This window comes from Blennius ocellaris, assembly GCF_963422515.1.
Source record: "Blennius ocellaris genome assembly, chromosome: 13".
Taxonomy (NCBI): Eukaryota; Metazoa; Chordata; class Actinopteri; order Blenniiformes; family Blenniidae; genus Blennius; species Blennius ocellaris.
In genome coordinates this window covers 5,095,076-5,117,150 of record NC_137662.1, presented here as the reverse complement: position 1 = coordinate 5,117,150, position 22,075 = coordinate 5,095,076, and the positions used below count along the sequence as shown (strand labels likewise).

Below are 22,075 nucleotides of genomic sequence, written 5' to 3'. Positions count from 1 at the left end.
CTGGTGCTTCCTGTAGATAGATGTTATTGCTGTAGTTATGTGTACATAATGGCAATTACTCTTATCAGATAAGTCATGCTCTTCTTTATCACGCTGCATGTGAGCAGACTGCAGATTAATCAGCGGGTCACCAGAACAAGTGTAATGAACACAGAGGTGAAACACTGGAGATGTGACACAAAACACCAAAACTCACCACTGAAAGCGAGATATTCTATGTTTTGGATTATTGAACAGAGCACACAAGCTACCAGAGGATACATCAGTACATCAGTAAACTAATAATGATTTAAAAAAACATGAATCTATAAACCCCTTTAAAAATAATCATTTGAAGACTTGCTGTTAGAGATGGTTTCCTTTAAATACCTGTCATTAATCTTCCCTTTACCAATCCTCCTTTATAGATATTCCTACCATAAATGTAATTCTTTGTTTCGAACCGCTTTCCTAATCGAGCACTTTTGAAAATGCAGCTTTTAAAATGTGCTCGAGAAATAAGATTGACCAGTTATACTTAGTGTTACTCCTGCAGGTAAGTCACCTTGTTCAAAAACAAGCTGCACAAAAGGTACTGAAACACTGATGAGTTGGATATTCAGAGTTTGTCTTCTAGTGGATTTAACCTGAAGACTATTCCGAAACATTTGCATTATCAATATTCAGCTGTAGCTTTCAAGAATTGTTGCATAAATGTTTCAAGAATAACTTATCAGAATTGTCAATTTGTTGACATCTGCTGAGCACAAACTCCCTGAAACTCTTCTGCCCTGTAAACAGCAAACTGTCCCACTTGTAAAGGACTTAAACTGCCCGACAGCCTGCCAACATAATCCTTAAAAAACCCTTTTAACTTCAAAAGGATTTCTAGTCGTACTCTACAGAACTTAACTCTTTAATAAAGTTATATAATTCACATAACTTTCCCAGACAATCAGTGTAATTCTCCATTAACTCCCAGAGGAATATTCTCCATCAATTCCTATAATTACAGAGGTTTTGTAGGCGTCGGGGACACGGATTGACTCAACTTGAAAGTGCAGTTGGTTAATGAGCTTCGACGGAAGAACCCAGAGATCAGGAGAATGTCAAACATCTTTTATCCAGACAAGACAGAAACAATAACACTTATGTTCATTATGGAACACGCAACCTTAAACACACGGGGACACAATTTCAGGATGAGAGTCTTTTGTTTGATTGTTGGTCGTGTTAACTGGACCACGTCTTGGTGATATTCAGGTGACTCAGGTGATCCGTGACAAACTTATGTTTGGGGAAGTTTTGGAAGCCGGCCTCCTTGATGTTCAGCCAGGCCTGAGCTCTGCGCTCGGCGGCGTGGCCGTGCTCCTCGCCCGGGGTCATGTACGGCCGGCTCAGCCAGTATTCGTTCTCGGCCTCGCGCTCCAGGTGCTTCACCATGTTGCGCTTCATCGCCCACGTGATTTGCCGGGGGCGCCGGTGCTTTCCGATCCACTGCTTCCCCGGGATGCCTTTACGCAGCAGGGCGAGGGTGAGGAACATGGTGGAGGATCAAATCTGGAAACACAAAGTGTACAGGCGAGGCCTCGTTTAACCTACTTTCCAAGTGAAGATGCATCGTTCCCGACCCGGGGGCGCTGATTACGGGTTGTTGAGGAAATATTTGTAATGGAGAGACTCACTCACAAACTAAGATTACAGGAGTCCCAATTTGAAGAAAAGTGGGAAAAATGGAGTGATTTCAGGAGGAAATTTCAATAAGAATTGAGTTTAAAAAAAGAAAATGCATCGTTTTGGCCTTCCCGTTTCAGAAAAATTTCACATTTATTTTTCTTCTTTTCTTTGATTTTCCTCAGGGTTAGAGAAAAAAAAGAAGGAAAAAAGGAAAAATAGAAAAAAGAAAATTAAAAATAATTTTCGTATTTACCCAGCAACGCTTTGAAAACAACGTCTGCCTATGTGGAAACAGCAGAAATGCTGAAAACAATGGAGTTGTCATGTTGGGCCACTAGTTGGTGCTGTTGTTTGGTTTTATAATGAAACCACACAAATGTAGCTTTTTCCAATAAAAAAGATGAGATTAGATTGTGGCGATAACAATTTATGACAGGAGTAGATTATTACTGCAGAAACACTTTCAGAATTTCTGAAAGAAAAAGAAGAAAGAAAAAAAAAACACAAAAACTGAATGTTTAGGAAGAGCTTAACATAAAGAAGCTTCCATATGTAAAACTGTAATAATCACTGAAACAAAAATCAGACATAGTTCTTTGTCCTAGTTAAAGATACCCGCCTGCAGGCATATTGAAGAACTGGATAATAAATCCAACAATTATAAAGTTGTCAGTTTCACTGGTACAGTTAAAACTAATAATAGGGACACATTTGTAAACATAATCTGTGAACGTGAGAGTAGCTACAGGCTGTTGCTTTTTTATGAGCAGTGAAGCAGCTTTTCCACATAAAAATGCAAATGTTGCTTCACTGAGAGGGAGAGGTGAATAAAAGGCTTTTCTACTGGCAAATGTCATTGTATTTGGGGGCGTTGAATACTTGAATTCAATGATAATGGACCGCAAAAAGACAAAAACTGAGAGGAGCAAAAACATGTTCAAGACCCGATTTGAATCAGAACCAATAATGTTTTTGCCTTAAAGCAAATTACAACAACTGGGTGAGGTATCAAACTCACACACTTATTTTTAAATAATTGTTATCATACAAATATGTAGTTTCACAATCGTCAGAAGGTTCATATTTATCCTCAACCACATGCACCTTCTGAACATAAAAATCTTGTAAGTTTTAAGTAATTTTAGCATTGGACAGTAAAAGTAGCAGTCTTAGTAAAAATACAGATTACAACATCTTAGTGAAGTGAATGTTCACACTAAGAGCAGTAGAGAAAAACAAGTTTTACTGACATAAAATGCTGTCGATGTCTCGCAATATACTATTTACTGCAACGCGGAGTGATTGCACTCACCCACTCATCTGATTGCTACTGATGTTGACTTGAAGAGGCTTTGAGTGACGTTTTCATGGTTTCACTCCGTATCTCGACCCATGGCACACTGATGAGTCATGGACTGTGACCACATTGTGTGTGTCAAAGGCATCACACCCACGCTATCGGCATCTTTATCTCTATAAGGGTTGTTATTGAGGAAAAGGTCAGATGCCTGACAATAAAAGCTGCCGCCCATGTGCCTTTGGGACCATGCACAATTATGCAAACACGCAGCTGAACAGGAAGCATTACACTTCAAGTTGCAATATTCAGGGTCAGGTTTTGAGTAACAACCATTTCTTACAATTGTCAACCTTTAATAAGGTCATTCAAGTTCTACTCTATTTATCTATGAAACTAGAGTATACTGATGATGTCGTTAAACTAGAAGCTCGTCTTAAAGACATAAAAGCCTGGATGGGCTGTGATTTTCTGCTCCTGAGCTCAGATGAAACGGACATTATTATATTTGGACCAAAACATCTGCGATAGAAATTATCTATACATATATTAACACTAGGTGGTATCACGTTGACCTCCAGTACTGCTGTGAGGAACCCGAGTTATTTTGAGTGTAGTGTCCTGGAGGTTAGAGAAGCGGACTAGTGATAGGAAGTTTGCAGGTTTGAATCCCAAAGCTAACACATCACCACTGTGGGTCTCTGAGCATGACCCTAAATCCCCGACAGCTCCCTGGAGCACCATAATGTGGCCGCACCTCCACTTGCTAGAAATAGGATCGGTCAATGTGTTGGGGGGTACCCAAGGAGATCAATAAAGTATGATTATTTCAGTTAGTTTTGACCAGGACTTGCCCTCAAATTTTACATTAAACTAGCCTGCAGAGTGCTTTTTTCACCTGCGTAATATTTCTAAAATTAGGAATCTGCCAATTCATTGTGATGCTGAAAAACTAATCCATGAAATTGTTCCATCCAGAGTAGCCCATTGTAATTCTCTATAACCAGGGTGTCTAAATAACTGCTTAGGAAGTCTTCAATTGATCCAAATTCTGCAAAGAGAATCCTGACAGAAACCAACAGAAGAGATCAAATCAATATATTCATTGGCTTCCTGTTAAAGCTAGAATCTTAAATCAAATGTGTATAGAAACAAAACAGATCAAATAAACTGGTTCCAGATTTGGTTTTTTTTTTTTTAAATAGCAAAAAAGAATACAACATATTACTTGTTTAATCTGTATTATTGTGGGATTGAACTGAAAAAAATGAAATGCCTGTCAGACATTTTAATTAGTAAAATTTTGATTTCATATTGCGGTATTAATAAAGATTTAGCCTATCTGATAGCTTAATTAACACTGAATAGATATTTTTGTGCAAACATTTTTATAATAAAGTGTTGTTTGTTTGTTTAAATCTTATCCGTGTATAAATTAAAATTGATCCGTTTACACCGAATATTATAAAGAGGTGAGACAAGAGAAGGCGGCTAAAAAGCGTTAGGGTTAACGTCGATAAAAGACTGGCTCCTGTGCTTTATTTAACATGTGTCGTCCTAAAATTGAAGAAAGACAAGACCTTTTAAATAACTAACATTGGCCGTTAGCCTTTAGCAGTGAGCACGCCGTGCAGCCACCCAAGGACACTTTAAAAACACGGATGTTTCACAGTCCTGTTGGAAATGCATGGGTTATAAATATATTTGCACTTTCTCTCACCAGCCAGCTATGCTACCGTGCCTTGAATTTCCACAAGAACGCGTCCAAAATCGACCGAAAACTTCCCCAAAAAATATTAAACGTGACAGCCGTATCTGTTGTCAGTGGATTTCCGGGTTACCTACGGCATCCACGAAAGCCCAAAATTCAACATGAAAAGGAATCGCGTTGTTGTAAACAAGTTGACGAGGGTATTTTTTTTTTAATCTTTTTTTTGTTTAAATATTGTTTTTATCTATATTATTGAACCGTCTTAAGTACATGTAATATTATGAAACACGCCTTTATCAAGTCAAAAAACCAATTTCCATGTTTGGAAATTGATGTATGTTTACATACAATCAAAGCAAAAGCTTTTCACAAACATTCACAAACAAAAAAAGTTTTTGTTATGTGCATGTGTTTTATGTATATTCATCGTAAACGTGTGTATTAATGCATTTAAACTTCATCAGACGTATTACAATAGCTACCATCGTTTTATCCCCGTTTAAGGGGGTGGTTTTTCTTTTATTTGTGTCAGGGGTGAAACGCAAATCAACAAAGGGTTGTTCACTTCCTCATGCAGTTCTGAAGTCTGGGCTGGCTTGACCACAGTCCACTGTGAACTGCCGTCAGACTGGAAACAGCAACGATGTTTTTTGCGTTGTTTTCGCCAACCACTTGGACTTTACTGGCTCTCCTTCTGGCTCTGATATTACTGTGAGTAGTATTAAAATACTATTATTCTTGATTGTATTCGGTCTGCAGTTGTAAAAAAAAACTTTGAAATGTCTGCAGCTTGCAGCATTAATGTGTTTCTCCTCTCTGTGACGCAGGTATGGGATTTGGCCATACGGGTTTTTCAAAAAGCTGGGGATATCTGGACCGACCCCTCTGCCTTTTGTGGGAACAATACTGGGAGCCTCAAAGGTAGAAATAAACAAACAGCAGTTTTGGAGAGATGATGCATGCATTACTGTTGATATGTTTGTGTGCTCTGGGTGAATATAGAGAGACAAATTCATACATTCTCTGATTAAGACTAACTCATAATTTAGTAGATATAGCACGGTTTATCCACAGTCAAAAACAGATGATAAACACCTGCAGGTTCTGTACACATGTAGACAGCTTGACCAACAAAACAAAAGAGATAAGAGGGCTACAATCTACAGCCAATAAAAATAGAAAAGTCAAAACCAGGCAGGCAACAAAGCAGACGTGGATAGTAAAAAAAAAGACTGGGATGCAAACTGGTCCATGGCATGAAGACATCAAACTGGTTAGGCTGGGTAGAGCAAGTATAGGAGTGGAGAGTGAAACAATGCATAGCTAGATGCAATCAAGGGAAATCGGCATGAGACACATGGAGGACAGTTCTGCTATAGCCTAACCCAAGGAGACACCAATAAAAACTGAACTGAACTGAGCAACAATACACCTGACATCCAACATAGCAGAGACATTAAACATAAAACATGCACAATCATGAAATAAACCACGAAAAAACCACGAGGACAGAACAAAACAACAAACCAGTGAAAGGATCAGGGATCCCTGATGACTTAAACCCAACGCAAACGAAAAACAACCACAACCATCATCTATAAAATCTATGTTCTTTAAGTTCAACTGATCTGTATTTTTCTGTATTTTCTTGCAGGGAATATTCGAGTTTGACCAAGAGTGTCAGGCCAAGTATGGGGATGTCTGGGGGTGAGTTTCACTTCTTCATCAAAGGTGAAACAAATGTCAAGTGGAAAACTGCCACCACAGTAAAGTATTGCTTTTCAGTCTCCCAGCGAAGTAAATCATATGGATTGTCATGAATAAGTAAAATTATGTTCAAACTACTTTTAATTTCTACTGCAGTTATTTGTATTTAAAGAGAATGCTTTACGTGATTTGATGCATTGTAATACCTACATCACTACAATTTTTGGGTCCAACTGTTTGATTTAACTTTCACTTAAGCACACTTCTTCAAAAAGCAGCTGTCAGTGCGCCCACAGTCTGAATTCATATTAAATCCTATTTATCTGTGTTTGCATAGACAACAACAAAAAAAATCTGTTGGCAAAAGAAATAGCTAATATATTATGCATTCATTTCTTTGCATGAGAAAGGTGCTTCCTGTGCAAATATTTGATCTTTGGTTGATTAAAGCAAATGCAATAAAGTTGAGTTAAAATGTAACCAGTTATCTGAATGGAATTATAGAGATAGCAGGATAGAATTATTATAATTTATTATTATTATTATTGTTGTTGTTGTTATTGTTGTTGTTATTATTCAAATTGTTACTTCTTAAGCTAATGTAATCATGTAGATTACAAAAAAGTCCCAAGAAGTTGTAATTATTTAGTGCAAATCTGAGTTTGGCTGTTTTACATTCAAATCTATGTACAGATTTATTTGAAGATTAGACTCATAAATGGATTCAAAGTTTAGTTTGTACCATTCTATAATATCTAATCTCATTCATATTCCAAAAATTCTACATCCTGTGTGCGTGTGCGCGTGCACGTGTGTGTAAATAAACCAAATGAAGCCAGAATGCACATGAAAATATTCAACTGTGTCACCGGTTAAAAGTTGAGTCTACATGTTGGTACTTTAGCCTTTAATGATCACTCTTTCAACATTTGTGCCAAAATACTTTGGACTCTGGTAAAAAAAAGTGTGTGATGTCATTCCCTCTGTTTTCTGACTAGTTTAATGATATTGTGGTCTGTCGACAGCCGCATCTCATTCTTTTCCTTTATTCCAGATATACTATGAAAAGCCCTTTTTAATTAGTTAATAATTCACACTTTGCTCCAGCTCTGATTTTAAAACCTGCTCACATTTTCCTTTTAATAGACAAGTTCAACAGGTTATTAAAATGTTATCTGGATTATACTTTTTAATAATTTTTTTTCCTGTTAAATTCAAGCTTATGGGGGACCAACATTTCTTGGATTTGTAGATTGCAAATAATTTTTGATCGTTAGATGCATTTGTGTTTACATGATTGCTTTCTGATTAAAATCCTCTGAGGTTGAGAGATCAGACTGTTACCTTCACATGAACTCTGAATAAACTGAGCATGTGGATCTGTGGGTTTGGATTTCCGTATTGTGATATTTACATTGTTTCTAGCGGTTTTTCCTGATTTCACTGGGTGAAATGAATGAATAAATGTCAGATGCTCAAATTGCATGATTAAAAAAAACAAACTTTCTGCACAGGTTGTTTGATGGACTCACGCCGATGTTGATGGTGGCTGACCCCGAGATGGTGAAAACTCTGATGGTGAAGGAGTGTTATAATGTGTTTACCAACCGCAGGGTAAGAAACGTTATTGCAGTTTTTACACATTTCGTTTTAGTATCTGACAAAATATGGGTGTGTGAGATTTGGAAGAGGAGTTTTATTTCCTCCTTGCTGTATGTTTTTCTCAAAATTGGGAATATAGTAAGTGCTCCCATTTCTAATTTACTATATTGAGGTACAGTAAAGGGAGATGAATACGATTATGGGTCAGCTGCAGTCACAAAGATAAGACTTGAAGAAGGCCAGTAAAGTAAATTATAATTTTTATTTTCACAGGACGTCGTTAAGATGAGTGGACTCATGGAGCATGCAGTTTCAATAGCTAAAGGTGAAAAGTGGAAAAGGATTCGTAGCACGATATCTCCATGTTTCACCAGTGGAAAACTGAAACAGGTTGGTTTCAAATCTGACCTCAGATGATCTTTATATATCATATTATCTGTCTTTTATATTGTGGTTAAATACTGTTGTTAAAGTGCCTAATACTCTAGTATTCGAGTATTATATGAGCATTTTCTAATCCCTGAAAAAGAATTGACAGTGCGAGCTTGATAATGATGATGACAAACAGAGCAATAACTTCTTCTTGTCTCTCAATGTTTCCTGAAGGTTTTCCCCCTCATTTGTCAATATGCAGACCGACTTGTTGAAAAGCTTGGAAAATCTAATCTGGATGAATCCATCGATATAAAACAGTATGTTGCTGGGAAAAGTTCATTTTTTCATTACCGTGAAACCTTCATATGTTTACATAATCTCCACAAAAACTGTAAAAAAATAAATACATTTTGGGCTTTAGTTTTTAACAGTTTTGCTTTGTAAGTTGTGAAACTGAAAAATACAATATTTGAGCCTTTTTCTATTTTTCATCCGATCAATTTTTATTCCCTTTTTTTTATGAGGACAATTGTGTCACTGTTTATCAATTTATCATTGTTTTTGAAACCTTTGTGTTCCTATGTTAATAGTGTAGAAATAACTGACAACATATTTATTAATTTATTTATCTGTCTTTCTGGGGTTTGCAAAGTGAGCTGTGTTTGTTCTTCTGCCTCTTGTAGATTTGTAGGACCTTACACTTTGGACAGTGTGACCAGCGTGTCTCTCAGCGTGGACATCGACTCCATAAATAACCCCAAAGCCCGCCTCAGTGTTCAAGCTCAGAGCGTTACTAAATTCCGATTTTGGACAATATGGTTCCAAAGTATGTGTGAATTTCCGTTCTTATGAGCAGGCATAGCACAATGTGGTGTCACGACAAGTCTCTGGTCTCCTTTCAGTGATTGTCCCCTTTGCCAATCATCTCTTGGAGCTCTTCAATCTGGAAATGATACCCAGAGAAGGGGTAGAGTTTTTCACCGGCTTCCTGAAGAAATATAAACACGAGCATCAGACAGGAGAATCAGTAAGTCAGTCATCAGTGAATCACTATTTCCAGCCTGCAACTTTTTTTTTTTCCACATCGTTGCATGACTTTAATTGCATGCAAAACATTTTGTCTTTAGTTAATTGTCAAGTCTGACTGTTATCTGGTCTGATTCAGACTCGATCAGACTTCCTGCAGCTGTTTCTCCAGAACGAGATCCCAAAGTCTGCCATAAAGAGCGAGCAGGAGCAGCCGGCGAAAGGTGTGTAGGCGTCTCTTCAAATTGTAGTTATTGTCACCGTCCTGCAGTCATCCGTGGCGGCATTGGTGGGACGATGACGAGGCACTGGAGTAGAAGAAAGTATTTTGTAGTGAGGACTGCTGTTGTTGCAGGACTGACTGAAGAAGAGATCCTTTCCCAGGCCTTTCTGTTCATCATTGCTGGCTACGACACGACCAACACGACGCTCGCAAACCTCTTTTATTGTCTGGCCGTAAACGCTGACGCGCAGAAGACCTTGCAAAACGAGATCGATGCCAGCCTTCAGAAAGACGTACAGTAACCCCGCACGATGTCTCCACTCCCACAGTTGACACCAAACTCACTCGCTTTCAATTTCGCCTCCAGGCTCCCATCACATATGAGGAGCTGAACGGCCTGCAGTACCTGGACCAGGTGATTTTAGAGTCCATGCGTTTGTATCCCACTGCGCCTCGACTGGACAGGGTGTGCAAGAAAATGGTGCAGTTCCACGGCATCACCATCCCAGAGGGAACCCCGGTGGGAGTTCCTGTGCATTTTTTGCACAAGGACCCGCGATTTTGGAAGTCTCCGGAGCTCTTCAGACCCGAGAGGTGAGCGTGGCTTTCATTATTTACATGTAAAACTCAGATAAAGCGATCCATCGCATAAGTACAAATACAATAAAAGCGTTGATGTCCTTCAATATTCATTCAATTCAAGTCAGGCTACATGTCGGGTCTGTCCAGACCGGGATTTCTGCAATATCGCCACTGGTGCTTCCACCTCTGTGTGTCTGAATCTGTGTTTCGTATGTTCATGACAATCCCTTTTCTACAGGAAGACAAACTCTCCCATCGAACCAGTTGAAATATCCAAAGATCATACGTTAAACCTTAACATGTCATACATTACTCATGTAAACCATAAAATGTTAAACATTACTTATTGAAAACTTAAAGCTAATAATTCGTTTAACCTCTTCAGCCTCATTTTCCCTTTATCACTGTGAGTGAGTGTCCACGCGTGTTGTAATCTGCCTTTCTCAGTGAACACAGCAAAAATTCAATCGTTCAATTTTATAATGTCAGCAATTACACATTCAAACCCCAAAATGTCAAACGTTGCTCTTTTTTAAACTTGCTTCAAATGTTAAACAGTACTTATTGAAAACTTTAATCTAATAATTCCTTTAATCTCTTCAGCCTCACTTCCTTGCACTTCCTCTGTGTGTCTGTGTCTGTGTCTGTGTCTGTGTCTGTGTCTGTGTGTGTGTGTGTGTGTGTGTGTGTGTGTGTGTGTGTGTGTGTGTGTGTGTGTGTGTGTGTGTACATGGCGTAGCCTTAACCACTTTATACTTTTTCACAGCAATACAGAAGTCCAACTTTGCACCCGTGAGAACATTATTCAAACCTTTTCGCATCTCAAACGTAGCAGGTTGAACATCACACATTTAAACCTCATCATTCTAAACATTTACACATTTAACACTAAAAATCCAATACTTAATAATGCCTTCACTCTAAAACTTACAGGCTAAGCAGGCATTAGCGTCGAGCTTGTATTCTCTCCTACAACCTTTCCAGTTCAATCCCCCTCTTCCCCTCGCTGCTCCGCCTCAATCATCCACCCAAGTGCTGCGTCCATCGGACCAATGAACAGGCCTCACCCTCTGGCTTCTTCCATGCCTGAGCCTCTCCTGACCCCTGGCCCCTCTCCCTGGTCCTTGACCCATTCCCTGTTGCCCCCTATTCTGCTGATTTGGCTGAGCCACGAGCTGACGATTCACCCTTCCTCACAATGTTCATATTCAAAACCCTGGAACGCTTCGATTTCAAAATCCCCACCTGGAGGAGGCAGGTCTTTAAAAACCGTTGCTAAATAGCAGACACAACTGGTAATTTAGAGTTTTAAAGACATGACAGATAGAATTACACCCGACAGTGATATTTGATAGAGAAGATAAGATGTTAAAGAAAAAGTTGAAACAAAAGCTTTTTTTTTTTTTTTCCTTACACATTTTGTTTTATCTTTTCAAAATGCAGGTTCGGTAAAGACGGCGGGGATGAGATCAACCCGTACGCCTACCTGCCGTTCGGACTGGGCCCTCGTAACTGCGTGGGGATGCGTTACGCCGTCCTCGTGATGAAGATGGTCATCGTGCGTCTGCTGCAGAGCTACACCGTGGAGACCTGCAAGGAAACCTTGGTGAGAGGCACTGCTTTAACACACTTTAGTGCCGCTGCGCACTCACCTCTCAGACATGAATGTCTTTTTCTGTCTCTCTTCAGATCCCGCTGCGGTATAACATGAAGTTTCAGCCCATCAAACCGATCACTCTCAAGTTTGCCTTGAGACCACTGTAGTCCAAGAGGGAAGACCAGATCACGGACGCCACATTACTTTGTGACAGTCCTGTTAAGTCTGTTAATGATTAAAACTCATTTAAAACAATCGCATGGTAACATCATATCGCTCTGTCAGTATCAAATTAAATCAATAGTTCTGTTGCTTATTGTGGGAAAGGAGTGTAATCCTGAATAAATCTGAGTGGTTGTGTGTCCTCATTATGGATTATTGTTTAGAGGTGAATAAGAATGTTAAATCTATGTAAATGGGGAACATAAAATGATTCTTTCCGCAGTCTCTGTTTCACAAATTATAGTAGTAGTTGTAAAAACAAAAATGACATTTTCTGAAACAATATCAAAACATCTAATGCATTCCTAACCTTCTCTTCCTGTTTTCTTTACACTGTCTTGAATGTTTGATCAAACTGAATTGATGATTTGACTGCACGTGTAACTTTTTCTTTTTTTGGGGTTAAATGTATTCGAATGCTGACTTCGAGACTGTTCACACATTTATGCATGAGATTTATACTGCAATAAATATAATGATTACACAAGTGTCTCTGTGAAATCATGTCAAAGGTGACTCACGCTCATCTGACAGTATGTTGCAACAGCACTGCCTCGCACTGATGTCCGGAGAGTAAAACCTCTCATTCAGCCTCATTCATACTGTCAGACTTCTTGCAAAGATCAAAGTCCAAACCTGGTTTCTTCTTTGCGCAGCAGCAGGTCATGGCATGCTCACCTGAATTACCTCACCGGTCTCAGGCTTGGTCGGGACAAAGGGTAAACTTTCTAATCTATGCTCTCATAATGATGGGCGTTGTATTGTAAACTTCCCTGGGCACTAGTGCTGTCAGTGAAAACCATGAATGGGGCCAACTTTTCACAGTCACACAAACAGGATTAGTGCTTTTATTCCTCCCCATTAATCTCTGAAATGACTCAAAATAAACTGTGGAAAATGTCTTCTTGCCTCATCCTACGGTTGGTGATACTCTGGGTTATTTGTGTGATCAGATGTTGTTTTTTAAAACAGAAACAGATTCTTGAAGCAAAACCTGAAAACTTAATCGAAGGTGTGGACTTTTAAAACCAGACCCTGATTATTTGACTATAACAAATAATCCTCTTTAAAGTACACGTTTCATTTCAGTAACTCTAAAATACTTGAAACCAGTTTACCACTGGAAACTTCTTTTAAAAGGCAAACTCTTTAAAATCAAAATGCATTGTATTGTATCAGACCTTTAGAGGTACCATTTCATCTGATCTCATACTCTTTGAAATAAATCTAAATTACTTGTGTTGGACCTTGGATGTGTGCCACAGATGATATTATTCCCAAATATAGTGAAGCAAGGAAAGTCAATCTTCTAAAATTGTTACTCAGTGTGAAATAGTGTAAAACTAAATGCACTTTTTAAGTTGGACCTTCTGTAGTTAAATGCATGTGTTGTGATTCACGAAGCAGAGATTCTTCATTTCAGGAACAGGCCACATATTCTATTTTATTGATTAGGCGTTTGTGTTTCTAGATGGCTTGAGAATGAAAAAAAACAACAACTAAAACAACAACTAAAACATTCTGTGACAAATGATTGGGTTGAAGAAAAGGTTAAACTTCCCCCAGAGTGAGAGGCTTTGCGTGTTGCTTTGTGTTGCATAAGAGGCAGTGTGGACTCCTCCTCTTCCTCCTCCTCCTCCTCAGACCTTTTTAACCTGCCTCATTTTGAGCCGACTTCCTCATTTCGAGTGGTGTTTTGCCTCCGGAGAGCAAACATGATCTTCACCTTGTTTTCTCCCACCACCTGGACTTTACTGGCTCTGGCTTTAACCCTCCTGTTGTTGTGAGTTGACACTCGGCAAAAAACACAAGCTGATCACGAGGGTGAATGTGTGTAACGGGTGTTGTTCTATTTGTACCAACAGATATGGAGTGTGGCCATACAGGTTTTTCAAAAAGTTGAACATACCTGGACCACGTCCGCTGCCTTTTTTGGGAACGTTGCTGGGCAACAAAAAGGTATATGACACAATTTAATTAAAAAAATTTTTTTTTTGGGGGGGGTGTTCAAATAAAGCAGGTTCAAAGTGCATGTTCTGATTATTTGTTTATTTATTTTTAATTTTCACACGTACACTCTTTTCTTCCTTTTCCTTTTAACGTTTTTGAAAACAAATTGGTAAATGGACTAAAATTATATTGTATGGGGTTATATTTGTGCCAAAATTCGCTGCGTGAGGAACCCCAAAGCTGCGTAGCTCGTCACATTCTCATTCACATCCTCATTGGAGGCTGCAGCCAGGCAAGAGTCTGTCCAATAATGGCGCTGTCAAATCTCAATATTTTAAAATAGTAAAACCTAAAATCAACAGTTAAAGCCGTAATAAGAAATAAATATTGAAATGCGCTATGGTTTTTTTGAAATTGTTTTTTTTTAAATCGGTATTGAACTTTTGAAAGTTACATTAAATTATATTTTCATTAAAATAAAAGTGCCTGAAAGTTTATAGTTTACATGAAAAACAAACGTATTATAACCAAGTCTATTTTTTAATAGATTGATTTTGTAAATCAATCTTCTTAGCTCTCTTAATATGTTATATTATTTGGATTGTATTCCATTTTTTTTTCAAATATGTGTTTTTAATTCAGTTTTACATTGAATTTACCTTGCTTTGTTAATTTTTTTTGTCCTGTTTATTTGTCTTTTTATCCAGTTTTCGCTGTGAGTTCTTTCTGAGTTTGCCAATTTTACTAGTCTCTCTCTCTCAGTGTATTTGTATTTATGGTTTTCTTTTCAGTGTTTTGACTTATTATTACTGTGCCAATTGTTCCTGAAACATTTAACTAAAGTGGTTTATGAATACTGACAATCAGAGATGATTGTTTATTCATCATCATCATAATTTGTTGTATCAAACACTGATTTTTACACTCAATGAGGGGGCTTGTGTGTGAAAATGTTTATTTCTGTGTATAAAACAATTTTCTTAGTGTCTAAATTCTCCAGTTCTCTGTTTTCTTGTAGGGAATTTATAATTTTGACCGAGAGTGCCAGCTCAAGTACGGGGATGTCTGGGGGTGAGTGAAGTTTCTGTAGTTTATAAGGTAGAAATACTCAAATTAAACATTAGTTCAGGAGATATGCAATGCAATTTCTTATTATTTTATCAAAGTAGCGCTACTGTTTTAATTTATTTGCACTTCTGGAGACAAATCTAACATGATAATTGAAGAAGGAAAAATCCATTAATGACACCTGCAGCACAGAATTGGACCAATTATAAACTTCTAATCTGTCAATGAAAAAAGACAGTTTTCAATTGGAAATTGGTTTGCTATGATCAAGAAATTATAATGACAAAAACTGGGCAGGGTGTAAAACTAATTTATAGTTTATCGAAACACCATTTAAGTTCCATTTAAGAAAGATTAGATTTTTTCAAAATGCAACAATTAAGGATTATAAAAATGACAATATATTGCAGTAAACATTAAATTCTATTTCTTAGATCTATGGATCTAATTGTTCATTAATATTTGATTAATTAATTGATAAACATGTGATATTCAATCAAATATTACTACTGGATGTGAGTTCCACTGGTTTTCACTGGTTAGCTGGGGTTGCAGCTTTATATATTCCAAATTTACCCCTAAATCCTTTCATTTTCTGTCACTTGATGGTAAACAATTATATTTTACAACATTAGTTTTGCTGTCTGCATCGATAGTTGAACAAGAGACTAAATAATGTGAATAAATTGTAATATTTTACAATCACATTGTTTATATTATAAGAAATCTTTATATGAATGGCTGTATTGAGTGATGATGATGTATTTGTGCTGTGATGTTGTGTTTGTGCAGGTTATTTGATGGGCGGATGCCGATGTTGATGGTGTCTGACCCCGAGATACTGAAATCTGTGATGGTGAAGGAGTGCTACACCGCGTTCACCAACCGCAGGGTAAGACGGGAGTCCTCCGTAACTTTTCATCATCACCACACAAATTGCACAATCTGGGGAAGTCCAGAGTTTCCTCAACGTGTGAAGGTGTGGCCACTTTCTTTCTCATTGTGATGTCATGATGCAATACAAACGCAACGAACACAACTAAAACCAGTGGAAATATTCCAAAGAAAACATTGACTAAATTATATTTTTTGTTAAACAACAACCCAATAAGAATAAACCAAAATAAAGAATCAGGATAACAGTAGGAATTACATTACATTTATATTTAAACATGACTTGGGCATTTTAAATTCCATACTCTAATTTAGTTTTTTATGAAGAATTTGTATAGAAGAATTATGAAGTTTAATAAAAATGTAATGCCATTATTATCTGTTAGCGTAATAAATAAACTTTAGCCTCAAGGAGCACTAAAGTTATTTGGCTGTAAACAGCCATTACAATGTGTTTTTAGATACTCATCTGCTAATTTTACATTTTCATCTTGGGTTTCTAGAGTGTGTGTGATCTGGGCTTGTTTTCATTGAATTTAGTGGGTTTTTTTTTCTGTTTTGTTTTTTCTTGTGTTTGAGCAGGAAACTGTCCAATCTGTAAAGCTGGTGTGATTTCCTGTGAGCCACACATTCTTCTTGTGTGCTCAGAACGACATGAGCTTTAGAGAGCGAAAGTAAATCAGCAGAGACCCAAAAAAAAACCATGTCTGAAACTTAGTGGGACTTAGGAAATGCTGAAGTCAGGCAGAGAGCGTTACAGACTTAAGTTCAGAGATTACATCAGGACATGAGGCCCCGTGAAGGAAAACAGGAAATACTGATCCTCCGAAGACAACACAGACTGAAAGAAAGTCAGTTTCTGTAATACACCATCCAACACGAATTTATTATATAATTTGCACGTTTGTTCCCCATTTTGTTTTGGTAAAATGCCGCACAAAGGGAATAACTTACAAGTAAAACATGTGAACTGGTCTTTGACTTTAGCCGGAACAGTTCTCACACACCTGTCATTATTGATAACTCCCAGGTGCAGATTGTAGAGGAGTGCACGTTTCTCGGTTTAACTCTCTCTAAAGACCTGAAATGGGTCAAAAACACTAACCGGGTTGTTAAAAAAGCTCGTCAGCGTCTCTACTTTATACATAGACTTAGAGAATTTACCACTAACTCTAAGATTCTGCTTAATTTTTATCGCTGCACCATTGAAAGTGTACTTGTTGGCTCTGTGACTGTGTGGTTTGGTAACACCACAGACAAAGAGAGGAGAGCTCTAAACAAGGTGCTCCGCTCTGCAAAGAGGACTGTGGGCTGTGAGCTTCCTGTTCTGGAAGTCCTTTATAAATCCAGACTTTTAAACCGAGCACTTGGAATCGTCAATGACTCTTCTGGCCACCCTGGAAAAGCCTTGTTCCAGCTTCTTCCTTCTGGCAGAAGATATCGTTCGCTGAGATGCAGGACATCTCGATATGCCAGCAGCTTCTTTCCACAAGCTGTTATCAGTCTAAACAGAGCACTTTTATGAATGATCTTGCACTTTATTGAATCTGTTTCAGTCGATCGATTTCACAGTGTCAATTGTTTACTGTTCTTTGTTTTATTTATGTACTTTTTAATTAATGTTATTTTATGGCTGTACCTGTCTTGTGCACACTGGGGACAAATTGGGACAAATGTATTCCAATGTGGTTTTACTGCAAATGGCAAATAAAATGAATCTGAATCTGAAGTAGGCACTGTTACTGAAAACTCGCGTTGCATTTTAACACCCAGTGCTTCTCTGTTCTCAGGTGTTTGAGGGACAGAACGGAGCCATGGAAGATGCGATCACCGTGGTGAAGGATGAGCAGTGGAAGCGGATTCGGAGTACGATCTCTCCGTGTTTCACCAGTGGGAGACTGAAACAGGTTGGAGTCGTGTCTGATCACATCTCGACACACAAACACATGAACGCCATCTGCCACTTTAAAGAAGGAAGAAAGGAAAAGAGTCTCCTTAAGCAACAAACGTACACTAAATAAACGTACACGAGTAGGTTTTCTATATGTTGTGTGCGTGCGATAAGTATATATTGTTATATTCATTTTGCCATGTGTTTTTCCTTCTTCTTCCTTTTCTCTTTTCTTTTCTTCATTCTGAACTAACGCAGCAGCTGGTGAACCTGAAGTCTGCAATGAGGAAAAAATAGCTTCCTCAATGATGTATTTCAATGTTGTAGTGGTAAACGGTCTCGGTTATTCCTCACCTGGAGTCTGCATGTTCTCCCTGTGTATTTTCCACAGTCCAAAAACTTGCATTTGATTTTTCACTGGTGGCTGTAATTTGCCCCTGGGTGTGAAGGTTTTGTTTGCAGAATGTTTATGTTTGTTTTTATTTAATGTATTACCAATACTATCAGCAACAAGTGAAAGTGGATAAAGTTCCAGTAATATGAAATGAAAAGCTATTAAAAAGCATAAATGTAATGAATGTGGAAGTTCTCGGCAACATGCTGTAACTTCCAGAGTTAAAAATTCACATTAGCTCCTTTTAAATTAGTTTCAGCATCGAGGTAAAAACTATTATGAGTCTAGTTATGAAACCAGAAAAGCATATGTTGGAGAAAAGAGAAAAAAAAGAGTTTTAACTTGCTCTTTGACCTCATTTAGAGTTTGGCATTGATGATTGATGAACACATCATTAACCTTCCACAATGTGTTTTTCTAGATTTTTCCTCTGATTGCTCGCTATGCAGACCGAGTCGTCAAAAAACTTGGAACGGTTGATTTGGAGGAACCCGTCGACATCAAAAAGTATGTTGTGAATCGACCGCATGATCCCTTGTTGTTCAATCAATAGATGCCTTTGTATTTCAGTACTCCAGTGCCTCGCAAAACATACGGATCCAGCTTCTTTATTTATGCCAACATTTAGAGCGTCTTCTCTTTGTCTTTTAGTGGTGGTGGTCATATAGACATATGTGTATATTTACATATATACACACACACACATTGATAGAGGTGATGACTTGCAAACTGCTTTGATTATTTATTTAATTCCGCTGTTTTTCTGCGTCTTGTAGATTTGTGGCACCTTACAGTTTAGACACGGTGACCAGCGCGTCTTTCAGTGTGGAGACGGACTCCATTAACGACGAAAAGGACCCCATCAGTGTTCAAATCCAGAAGGTCCTCAAATTCAAATTGTGGCCTTTCTTTTTTACAAGTAGGTTTTTTGTTGTTGTTGTTTTTAACCCATTATAAACAGAAGTGGTTTGAGTTTAGATCATCAATCTCTTCTTCTTCTCCTTCTTCTTCTTCTCCTTCTCCTTGTAGTGATTTTTCCTTTCGGTAAACATCTGTTGAAACTCTTCAAAATTGAAATGATGGACCGAGCTGGCGTGGATTTTTTCTACGACATCATCAAGAAGTTTAAGGACGAGCATAACACAGGGAAAGCAACAGTAAGTCCTTATTATCCTGAAGAATCTTGTAAAAATTATATTTAACCAGAAATATAATCACAAAAAGTGCATGGGTCAAATTCCCTGGTATGTGTTGAGTATCATCCTGAGGGCCTGATTTGGTTCTTTTAATCGTTGCATTTGGATCCCAACTGACATTAACACTAATAATAATAATAATTTACGATGGAGCAAACAAGTCTGGCAGAGCAGAACTCACTGGAATTAGTAGATCAATGGTATCATAATGCAAATGACTGCAGATATTTGAGGGGGAGGTTTGTTTGTAAGCTGAATGTGTTGTGAAGCAGACTCGAGGAGACTTCCTGCAGGTGATGATTCAGAGCGAGATCCCAGAATCTGAGACGCAGAACAAAGATGAGCAGCCAGTTAAAGGTACGATTCCCCTCGCCATACAAATACCACTCTTCTGCATCAGTTTAGGCGTCTTTTGTGACCAGATGGATTTCTTTACTGCAATCTGCTCACGTGCTTCTGCCCATTAAAGGACAGCCCAGGTTCAAATTACAACTCTGAAGGAGACAATCGGTGCTGGTGTCAAATTACACAGCTCTCTGAATGAAGGTTTTATTCCTTTTTGACACGTTTACTCTGATTCCCAGTGTGATTGCTTTGTTGGTGCAAGTTCCCACCGAACAACACGAGACTATCTGTTGAAAAGAGGGTCTTGGATCAATACTGATTTGACTTTTGACAGTACCGTCGTCTTCCTTGACATTCAGAGCTGACGATGGAGGCGCAGTGAAACGATGTTGGAAAGCAAAGTGAAAGTATTGGATGGTTTCGCCCTGAATTTGGCTCTGTTAGGAAGTGGTCTTTTAACCTCTTGACATCCATGTTTGATATTTTTCAAGCGGTAAAAGTTCACGTCACCTGTCGGTTGTTTCCCTGTGGCGTACCTCGCCTTTCAGCTGAAGTCGGCCTGTAATTGAATCCTGACTTCCAGAGCGCCGACACATAAATTGTGCTGATCACCAACAGAACTTGTGTTTAAATGGAAATGTTGTGCTCTGTTGCAGGTTTGACTGAGCACGAGATTCTTTCTCAGGCCTTCATTTTCATCTTCGGTGCCTACGAGACCACCAGCGCAACTCTTGCCTTCATTTTTTACAATCTGGCTACAAACCCTGACGCGCAGAAGACCCTGCAGGCAGAGATCGATAAGAACCTTCCACAAGATGTACAAGAAAACTGCACATTATTTTGTTTTCGTTTTGTTTTTGGTTGGTATTTCCTGATTTAGGTTTTTTTTTTCCCCCCTCCTCCAACTTCGACAAACATTCCCAGGCTCCCATCTCGTACGACGATCTGAATAGCCTCCAGTACCTGGACCAGGTGATTTTAGAGTCGATGCGTTTGATTCCCACGGCGCCTCGGATCGACAGGATGTGCAAAAAGACGGTGCAGCTCAACGGCATCACCATCCCCGAGGGAACCGCGGTCGGGATCCCCGTGTACGTCTTGCACAAGGATCCCCGGTACTGGAAGTCCCCGGAGCTCTTCAGACCCGAGAGGTAACCAGTCGGAATAGACTTTCTTTTCTAAAGTCTCCATGGCTTTAAATGGCCGATGTGGTCCGTGCAGGTTCAGCAAAGACAGCGGGGAGGAGATCAACCCGTACGCCTACCTGCCGTTCGGACTGGGCCCTCGCAACTGCGTGGGGATGCGTTACGCCGTCCTCGTGATGAAGATGGTCATCGTGCGTCTGCTGCAGAGCTACACCGTGGAGACCTGCAAGGAAACAATGGTGAGGCTCTCGCTTTAAAGTCTTCAGACAATCCGCTGCTCCTCTGTTGGCTTCAGGTTGGTCACTGCGTCTTTCTTCCAGATCCCACTGGAGCTGAACTGGATATTTCAGCCAGTCAAACCTGTGAAGCTGACGTTTGCCCCAAGACATCAGTAGCCCCCTGACGGAGGATCCCCATCGACGACGACTCTTACTTAACGATCGCAATAGCCGTTTTTAAACATCTTGCAGAATCATACTTTTTATACAAGTGAGCACTTTCCTATAAATTAACTGTAAAGTTTAATTTAACTTTGTTGATTAATTGCATGTGTTTTCTTTATTTAATACGAAATTCCGCTGCACATTTTTGCTTGATTTTTATGATGAAATAAAACAATTGTGAACTGGGACCTCCGCAATCAGAGGTGGTGATGTGACCCATGCGTGAATTTGAAGCAAGTTATAAACGAGTTCAATTTTGTTGAGTTGTGCTTGTGGTGAGGAATATTATAGTATTTCTGACAAGAAAAATCAAAAACTTCGTCTTCTGTCTAGCCCGGTGAGAAAAGAACCATCAACATTCTCAAACTGGAAAAGTTTTCAACAGTTTTTACATTTTTCAATGCGATGATTTCAGCTCTTCCTAGTTCAAAATAGCAGAACTCAACAAGTGTTGCATTATTCACCCAGTAATATGGAATTTAATCTCCATTTAGACCAGCTGGGCATCATAATGTGGCACGTTAGGTCTGCTTGTGTCGCTGGGAAAGCCGCAATCAAATGAAAAGACTTAATACATCTAAAATGGTCAGATTTCCCCCACGTTATTGGCCAATATTATTGGTTGGGTTGAGCAAGGCCAGCAGCTGCTGCCTTACAAAAAGGCAGATTATGGAAAAAAAAAAAAAATATATAGTTTTTATTTACTCATGTACTGAGCTCAAACGCTAGAAAAACGTCATGAAATCTTCAG

At 38.7% G+C, this 22,075-nt stretch overlaps 2 protein-coding genes across 3 annotated transcripts; one reads left to right on the top strand and one right to left on the bottom strand.

The window, feature by feature from the left end:
• Window positions 1–1,083: 1,083 nt before the first annotated feature.
• mrpl57 (mitochondrial ribosomal protein L57) lies at window positions 1,084–4,795 on the bottom strand. 2 transcript variants are annotated; one of them, XM_080507162.1, is made up of 3 exons: window positions 4,674–4,771; window positions 2,969–3,129; window positions 1,084–1,539 (listed from the first exon to the last, which is right to left on the bottom strand). In XM_080507162.1, the coding sequence occupies exon 3, from the start codon at window positions 1,522–1,524 to the stop codon at window positions 1,213–1,215; it is 312 nt and encodes a 103-aa protein (XP_080363288.1). In that variant the 5' UTR covers window positions 1,525–1,539; window positions 2,969–3,129; window positions 4,674–4,771; the 3' UTR covers window positions 1,084–1,212. The 2 variants fall into 2 exon arrangements, with proteins under 2 accessions (XP_080363288.1, XP_080363287.1); XM_080507161.1 differs by lacking the exon at window positions 2,969–3,129 and having other exon boundaries at window positions 4,674–4,795.
• Window positions 4,796–5,256: 461 nt separating this feature from the next.
• On the top strand, window positions 5,257–21,512 carry LOC308138297 (uncharacterized protein). Its single transcript, XM_080507379.1, has 26 exons — window positions 5,257–5,375; window positions 5,492–5,585; window positions 6,319–6,371; window positions 7,886–7,985; window positions 8,247–8,363; window positions 8,580–8,665; window positions 9,032–9,174; window positions 9,251–9,375; window positions 9,514–9,598; window positions 9,730–9,890; window positions 9,965–10,191; window positions 11,623–11,785; window positions 11,869–11,921; window positions 13,602–13,781; window positions 13,864–13,957; window positions 14,967–15,019; window positions 15,809–15,908; window positions 17,701–17,817; window positions 18,617–18,702; window positions 18,972–19,114; window positions 19,225–19,352; window positions 19,664–19,748; window positions 20,393–20,553; window positions 20,661–20,887; window positions 20,958–21,120; window positions 21,202–21,512. The coding sequence occupies exons 1-26, from the start codon at window positions 5,308–5,310 to the stop codon at window positions 21,274–21,276; spliced, it is 3,087 nt and encodes a 1,028-aa protein (XP_080363505.1). The 5' UTR covers window positions 5,257–5,307; the 3' UTR covers window positions 21,277–21,512.
• Window positions 21,513–22,075: the final 563 nt, after the last annotated feature.